This window comes from Trichechus manatus, unplaced genomic scaffold (genome assembly GCF_000243295.1).
Source record: "Trichechus manatus latirostris isolate Lorelei unplaced genomic scaffold, TriManLat1.0 scaffold00023, whole genome shotgun sequence".
Classification (NCBI taxonomy): Eukaryota; Metazoa; Chordata; class Mammalia; order Sirenia; family Trichechidae; genus Trichechus; species Trichechus manatus.
The window spans coordinates 18,967,415-18,976,378 of NW_004443959.1; the positions used below are offsets into that span (position 1 = coordinate 18,967,415).

General features: G+C 37.4%; 1 protein-coding gene across 5 annotated transcripts in view; it reads right to left on the minus strand.

Moving 5' to 3' along the window:
* The window catches only part of TPO (thyroid peroxidase), a 115,093-nt gene that overhangs the window by 73,785 nt on the left and 32,344 nt on the right, over positions 1-8,964 (minus strand). For all 5 annotated transcript variants that reach the window (XM_023728304.1, XM_012554564.2, XM_012554563.2 and 2 more), the window contains 2 exons: positions 3,199-3,328; positions 327-533 (listed from right to left, as the gene is read on the minus strand). In XM_023728304.1, the coding sequence (XP_023584072.1) occupies positions 327-533; positions 3,199-3,328 (337 nt within the window). The remainder of the gene's footprint in view (positions 1-326; positions 534-3,198; positions 3,329-8,964) is intronic.

Sequence of the window (8,964 nt, forward strand, 5' to 3'; positions counted from 1 at the left end):
TGGGAATCTAATTTGCTCTGTAAACTTTCACCTAATGCACAATTAAAACGAAAGAAGGACATATTGCAAAGTGACCCATATCATGCACAGTGATATATATAAAAGCATATGCACGCACATATGTCTATATTATATATACATATATGCATAGATCATTTATGGTGGGATGTATAGGAAATTCATAACAGCTATTATCCCCTGGAAAAAAAGCAAAAGAAGGAGACTTTGATTTTTATTTTATAATTTTCTGTATGGTTTGAATTTTTTAAACAGCATTTAATATTCTCATAATAAAAAGAAAAAGAAAGAATTAAAAAAAATTCTACCTGTATGGGAAAACATGGGTTTTGGTTTTCACAAGTCAGCTGGCAATCAATTCCTCCCCAAAATGCAGCTTTACTGGTACTCTGAGGTGTGAATGCAATGTCATGATCAATATATTGTCCCCACACCATAAGGAGATCAGAATATTGGTCATCTTCTGTAACAGCCTCGTTTGAAACTTGAATAACTTGTCTTGTCACTTCCCGAACCTGGGTAAGAGAAAAACCAGTTTGTCATGATATAGGAAAGCTGCATTGTAGGCAGAAAAATGACACTTTGGGGTAATAAATGTCTTGGTGTGGTTCTTGTTCACAGAACTCTTGGCAAACTCATAGAAGATCCATTCCTTGTCATGATAGTGGAAAAAGAGTGAGCTTTGAAGAAAGACACACCTGGGTTTGAATCACTGTTTTGCCACTTATCTGTGATGATGGGGCCTATTATTTAACTTCTATAAGCCTTAGTTTCTTCATCTGTAAATAGATATAAAAAGATTGATTTTTCAAGGTTGTTGCGGAGAGTAAATAAAGTCATTTATAAAACACCTGACCATTATTATGATATAGTGCACAGAGGCTGGATCCTTTAGCCACAGAGGATTCTCCTTAGGTCTTGGAACATAATGGAGTTTGCTAAGATGGATTTTAAAATTGGTTGGGACCAGTGACTCCTTCGTCCCTTCCGTTTTTTCCTTTTTGGACTAAGATGTCTATAGCTTTATCCTATTATCCAATGCCTGTCCAACCATTGTGTTTGGGTGCAGATAGCTTGCTTCGGCCATCAGGCCTAGATGGAAAGACTTTTGTCCCAGGATGGATTATATCCAGAGTCTCACCAGCACGTAATTTAGAAAATTTAGATGATGAGATTTGGGAATTTTGAGTTGATGAGGTTTACATGAGGTTTTTGGACTTTGGGTTGATGATGTAATGGTTTGAGACTTGTTGGGGGTCCTTGGGATGGGGTGAACATATTTTGCATGTGGGACAGATGTGAATTTTTGGGAACCAGAGCTCGGACTGTGGTAAACAGAATAATGCCCTCCCAAATATGTCCTTGGAACCTGTGAATATATTTCCCCACATGGCAAAAAGGACTTTTCATATGTGATTAAGTTACAGACCATGAGATAGGGAAATTATCCTGGACTATCCAAGTGGGTCCAACCTACTCATATGGGTCCTTAATGTCTGAAAACCTTTCCGGACTGCGGTCAGAGTGAGACGTGACTATGGAAGAAAGGCATAGAGAGATGCAATGTTGCAGGGTTTCAAGATGGAAAAGGCCAGGAGCCAAGGAATGTGGAAAACGGAAAAGGCAATGAAACAGATTCTCCCCTAAAGCTTGCAGAAAGGAATGCAGATTTTCTGACTCCTTAATTTTAGCCTCGTGAGGCCCATGTCAGGCTTCTGACCTACTGAAATGTAAAATATATTTGTGTTGTTTTAAGCCACTAAGATTGTGGTAATTTGTTACTGCAGCAATGGGAAACTAATGCATTCCACATTTAAAGATTCTTAAATTCTGATTTTTCTAAATAATTACAAATTCTGGACAAGTATGCATTCATAGAATCATAGGCTCCCAATACATAAAGTTAAAAACACATCAGAAGTTCAACTAGTCCAGTGTCCAACACAACAAAGGTAAGATATTATTGTGCCATTTTACAGATAATCCAAATGAGGCTAAGAGAGGTCAAGTGATTTGTAGATAGTTAAAAATATACTTGGTCCATTGCTTCCTCCATGTCTCACAGCATCGAACTTTCCCCACTAGTTCTTTTCAGCTTCTAAGAACACGCTATCCTCTCACTAAATGTTATTATTAGTTGCCATTAAGCCTAACAACACAACAACATTTAGTAAGAGGACAGTTACTGACAGAGCAAGACGTTGCTCGGTCCTGTGCCGTCTTCATGATCATTGGTATTGTTACTAAATAGCCACTGGAAAAAATTGCCTAAGTAAAGTTGTTCTTTTCCATAGAAGAACTATGTGATCGTGTATCAATTCACAGCTGATCTGAATCAGATCTTGACTCCTAATACTGATATTCTTTGGGCTGAACAGAGCATCAATTGTCTTATTTCTTAAAAAAAAAAACAAAAGAAAACCATTATTGAAAATAATATAAGAAGAAACATGGGTCTGCATAACACACATATAACTAGTTTATTCATTGAAATAAATAGTCAAATTGGGGGCAAAATGATCCATTATTCAACTAAATTGACTTGGTTGGGTATGAATCTGTTTAGCAAACAAATTCTTCTCTGTATGTTAAAGGTGTAATCATCATCCTTACATAAATGAGAGAATTAATTAATTGATATATACCTTTGAATGTACCTAGTATTCTACCCAATGAATAAAGGAATTCTCTGAAATCACTGAAGCAATTTAAAAGAGCAGAAACGTTAAGGTTAAATGAATCGTAATTTAAATCTACACTGTTCCACTCACTAGTTGAGTAACTTTAATCTTCAGAAGCCTCAGTTGCTAACCTATAATGAGAGAGAATGATACCTACTTCATAGGAATGTCCTGAGGATCAAAGGAAATTATATAAAGCATCTGCCATGGTGTCTGGCATATTGAGCAAGGTCTCAGTAAAAGGTTAGTTCTCTCAAAAATACGGAAGGTTTGTTAGCATTGGAGCCCTGGATGCTCATTGGTGAAGAGCTCGGCTGCTAACCAAAAGGTCGATGGTTCGAATCTACCATTTAAATCTTATGGGGCAGTTCTACTCTGTCCTATAGGGTCACTATGAGTCGAAATTGCCTCGATGGCAATGAGTTTGGCTTTTTTGGTTTTGTTAGCATTATAGAAAGCTAATTTCAATCCATTTGAAGCAATATCTTGATGTACAAACCAGGGGCAGTGGGAAGCCATTGTATAAGAAGTTGTGGTTCCAGCCTCTGGGCTGACTGATTCCATCTTCGTAGACTGGAGGAAGCCATCTTGCCAGGGCTGTGTTGGCAGCTCCCCATCTAGGATGGTCTCTGTGGGAGACAAACGTGGGCAAGGCTTGAGAGGGGGAAGAAGAAAGGAAGAACCAGCAAGCCCCAAACCTAACACTGGATTGCACATCATTCTCAGGGAAGATAAATGGAGATGGCTTCTCTGAGGCCTTTGGTTTAAAGAAATAGTCTTCAACCGCGGTACACATGCCTGGTGGCAGTGAAAGACTTTCTCAGGAGTATCTGGCACAGATAGTTGCAAGGGAATTAATTTCCAAAGCGTGAAATTCCACACACACTCTTTCTTAAGGTTGACAATGTACCTGTTCTTGAGGTGTCCTGCCAGTTGCATTCTCCTTTACCGTTTCCCATTCCAATAGCCTTTCTCCTACTTTTCCTTTTTTTTTGAAAGGCATATCTCTCAATGTACAGTGGTGCACTGCCCTGGAGGATAAAGATTTCTGGGGCTCCAAACAAAGAGATTATTTGAAATATTGTTGCGCCTAAGCGTCTTTTAATCAAGGCACCATAAATCCACCTTAGGGCTTCATGTCTTTTCCTGTCACGTATATTTTATGTTAAGGATGAAGTGACTGTTAGAAGCAGGGTATTTGGGAACTTGCTGAAATATTCTAAATTCGGAAGTGAGATGATTGTCAAGGGAACATTTATTAATACGTTTATTTGGATTTAAAATGAAAGACTTTTTCTGAGAGAAAGCAAGTCATATTTGATTGTTTGGTTTGACAATGAGGATAGACACTGCCAATTAGGTTAAATGGTAATGTTTTCTATAAAAAGAATAATTTCCAGTTTCATTCTATTTGTCAGAATATATTTGACAAAAAATGTTTTTAAAGTGCATGGTATGACAAAAATGTGTTTAATGATAATATTTTTATTTTACCAATTATTTCTAATTATATTGTGTTAAATAAAGTGTCTCTAAGTAAAAGAGAGGTAGGCATAATCGATAGTCATTCGATAGGTGTCGGTAGAGCTTTTAGGGGCTATTTCCAGAAATTGAGTCAATGAAAGACTAATGACTGGTAGTGAATCTACTTGCAATCAAGTGCTTTTCAATATTTGTTTTAAAAATTGAAAGTTACCCTGACTGAGTTGTTGACAGATCAGTAAGAGTAATTTTAATGATAACTCATAATATGATCATTTTCTTACATATCATGGAAGAAACTTTGAGGACTGGGTTCCATTATTAGAATAAAACTTCTTCCTTCCCAGCTACATATTTATATGAAAAAGCTTTTTAAGCTCATGCATCTATAAACGTTAAAAGACAGGCACGGAAACATTGTTGTACTCTGTATTATTGTATAACTAGTAGGGTAGCCGTATAATTTATCATCCAAATTGAAATACTTTGGAGAAGTATTGGGAGGAGGGGCATGCAAAGAGTCTGTCTCAGGCAATCTGGGATGAGGCTCTCTTAGTCAATAAGTAATACTTACCTAATTCATACTTGAACTAAGGTAAACACTCCCATCTTTCTCATTTACAAATTAATTCCCAATAAAATTATTCCTAGCTTTAATAATTAGTTATCAACATTTGTAATGTTTATGCTGATTTGATCAATTGTGTTCTAATAACAGTTATAATAATAACTTAAGCTTGAATAAACTGGTTAACATTTTTCTAAATATAAAATTCAATTTATATAATATAAATTTGTAAAACACATAGAATGAAAATATAACCAAATATACATACAATAAAATATAAATAAATACATTAGATAAAATTATGTAAGGCATATATAATTTATATAATATAAATATAAGATTTCTGCAGAGTAAAACTGAAGGAATATCTAAAAGGAGAAAATAAAATATGTCTAAGCCTAAAATATACTATATTTGGAAAAAAATAGGGAAATTAGAATGAAAATATCAGTTCAAAGATCACAATAAACATGGAAAATTTTCTGTTAGAGAAAAACTCGTCCTTTTTTAAAAAATGGATAGCTATGGCTACAAAACTATTATAGTACTCATCTTCCGCTGGTGTTTGAAAATCATTTCACCAATTTGATTTGAGATGCCAATATTTAAAATATTCTGGAAAGTATAGCCTTTGCAACAATTTAAATATATAATAAAATTTTTGGATGTCAACTTAAAAATTTTATGTGGAAATTCCGTCTTTTCCAACATTTTTCTAGTGAGTACTCTAGCAAGACAGATAGGTAGACAGACAGACAGATAGATGGACAGACAGACATGGATACTAGAGCTTTGAAAGACCGGAAGATAGCTGAGGATGAAACATAGGGAAGCAGGCAATAGTTAAGTCTAAATACAATCGGCTTCCCCTGTAAAGCCACTGACACACTTCTATTCATTCTGTACACAGTTACTCCTATTAGGCACTGTGCTAGGTACCGGAAATACAAGAAGGAATACGATAAAGTCCCTGTCCTCAGAGCTAATACTAAAATAGGGTGTACAGAAGAGAATCAGATAAATATGTAGACACGTTACATATTATCAGGTAAGTAAGTGCCCTGAAGAAAACCAAAGCACGATAGAGGAATAAAGAATGATGGGAATTACTGTTTAATACAGGAAGGTCAGAGAAGGCCTTTCTAAGCAGGTGGTCTTCACGTGGCGGTCTGGGTAAATTTGATGTGGACCATGTGACTATCTGGGAGGAGGACAACCTAGGTAGACAGAGGGCGCAGCAAGTGTCAAGGAACCGTGGGAGAAAGTTTGTCAAGGAACAACAGCAAGAGGCCTTTTCCTGTAACTGACTCCTATTCCAGATATTTATCCTCTGGGATAACTTGCTATCTAGGCTGATCTTGATGGACAGTGTCTCCTGTACAAAAGTGCTGGATGAGGGAAGCAGAAGAGATCCAGAAGGGGAGATTAGCCTGGGCTTCACATTTCTCTAGAGATTACTCCAGATACAGTTATTTTCAAATTCGTATAAAATTTGATCCATTTACTCAACACACATTTGACCAATGTTTGAATAATATGTACAATTAAACACGGCCATGCCTTCTAAGGGCTTACAGTCTAGTGAGAAAGACAGGCAACTTAAACTATTAATTAGCCCCATGGCTATGGAGTTGATTCCAGCTCATAGCAACCCTGTAGATCAGGGTAGAACCGCTCCATAGGGTTTCCAAGGAGGGGCTGGTGGATTTGAACTGCTAACCTCTTGGTTAGCAGCTGAATGCTTAACCACTATGCCACCAGGGTTCCTTAGAGCTCTGTGAAAAGTGCTTGACAGTTAGCACATCAAGGGAGCACAGGAGCAAGGCATCCAGGCCATCCTGAGGATGCCAGAAAGCCACCCAGCAGACATGACCCTCAACTAAGTCATCATCACTTATGCAGATACTCATGTTTTATTACACTGCTCTCTTTACTTAAATAGAGGGGTTGAGCTCTACTGTAATTGGAGCTACCTCATCAGTCCAAAACCAAAACATAGGCATAAACACCATGCTTTTTTTTTTATTGGACAGCTAAAGTATTCACAGAAATCATGTATTACCTTGAACTGAATCATAAAGGCAAGGCAGGGAGAGAAAGAGGCAGGAGAGTTACCTGAAGTAAGAAAGATAATGCAGTCATAGAGGCATACAGCAATTCCACGTGTTCTGAGAATTTCCTCTGCGAACACCTTAGTCTTGACTGCTTACTAACGTTTCCTTGAGAAATTAATCTTTCTTAGGTTGAGTTTGCCGATCTGTTTTTTGTGATGATTAAGTGAGATAATATTTATGAAAGTACTTGATTAGAGTAGGTGCTTTGAATGTTTATTTCAGTTTAAGGCCAAATAGAGCACGATCGGGTTAAAGTTGGGAGGTCTCTGGACCCACGTACAAGGCCGATAAAAAGCAAATTACAATGTTACTGAGGTTAGGTTATGACTTCATCAGATACATTTATTACTTTAGCTAAAGGTTACGTTTTTAAAAAGACACAAATATTCAATATCAAAGAGTATATACAATTTAGAAAATGACACAGAACTTCAATGGAGACTGTAAGGAGATTCTGGATAAAGCAAAATGAGCATCAGATCTTGGCTATAAACCACTTCAAAAGAGAAACCATGGAGAAATCTGACAGTAAGTATTTAAAATATAATAGCAGTTCCTTCCATTTGTACAGTTTACAGGTTACGTTCCTGCCCATTTCTTTAAGTCTCTGGGCAGCCCCATGAGGTCAGTGTGAATATCATCTCTATCTGTAATGAGGGTCTACAGGTTTTCAGCGGCTTCTTCAGGATGCCCCAATCATAGAACGGGGAGGTTAGGCTGTGACTTTGACACTCTCCCTCCAAAGTCAGAAATCCATTGCTGATTCATGACATAAGGCTACTGTCTCTCCTTTAACTTTATATACATTATTTATTAATGAAAAAGTACAGTAAAATTATTGGTCCGTGTGTTGGTAGTCCATGGCTACTATTAAGTACCTCCAGAGTAATGAGTCCTGGAAACTGGGGTGGAGAAGAATGAGACAAAAATCTGAAGTTATTCCCCTTGCCTATAAAAATCTCCTCATATAGAGTGCAGAGCCAGGGGAGAGTCTCTGGAACAATGAATAAGTCAGCACATTACCTGTGCCAGCTCTACTCGGGCACTGAAGGACTGAAGAGCAAAATATGTCCGTGCAAGGTTTGAAAGGGCAGTGGATTGGGCCAAGTTTAATGAAGTTTGAAAAGTTAATGGGAAGGTCATAAGAAAAGACAGACAGAGATTAACACTGTAGTTTTTAATCGTAAGTGCACCCGTTTTGGGGTCCAGGAGCTGCCTAGATGGGATACAGGGTTTCCATAACAAAGTGTAAGAGTTCATATCCTCACCCACCCATCTACCTGCAGAAGCGGCTGGGTGATCATGCTAATCACACCTGCCTCACATCTAGAAGGAACCCTGGTAGCACAATTGTTAAGAGCTCGGCTGCTAACAAAAAAAAAAAAAAAAGATGAGCAGTTCAAATCCACCAGCCACTCCTTGGAAACCTAATGGGGCAGTTCTATTCTATCCTACAGGGTCACTATGAGTCAGAATCTACTTGATGGCAATGGGTTTTTTAAAAATAAGATGAATGGTGTCCCACAAAACTGTATGGGAATTGTGGAAAAATAAGGAGGGAGGCTGCTGAGTTTGAAGGTGCGGTAGTGGATAACTTGGGTTGGAGGGCTTTGAAGATTACACGGCACAAGAATTTGAATTGGAAAATATTGGGATCTAGACTTTTTAAAATCCTTTCACCTATTTAATGTGTACCACGAACAAACCAACCAACCCAGCTCATTGCCATCCAGTTGCGTCTGACTCATAGCAACACTATAGGACAGGTGTGATTAGCATGACAAAGGAGCAGCTGGCGGATTCAAACTGCCGACCTTTTGGTTAACAGCTGAGCTCTTAAGCACTGCATCACCAAGGCTCCATTTAAGGTGTAGGCACTTAATAACAACAACAAAAAAAAGGATTCAGGTCTTTAAGAATCATGACAGACTAAATAATTTTAAAACACTTTTTGAAGTATTTGGAAATATGTATATTTAAAAATTAGTTAAATTGTTTTGAGACTAAATTATCCTCAGCATTATGGATATAGTATACTCTAACCATTCTTGTATACATAGATGACCCACTTAGATGTTATGGATATAGTATGTTCTAACCA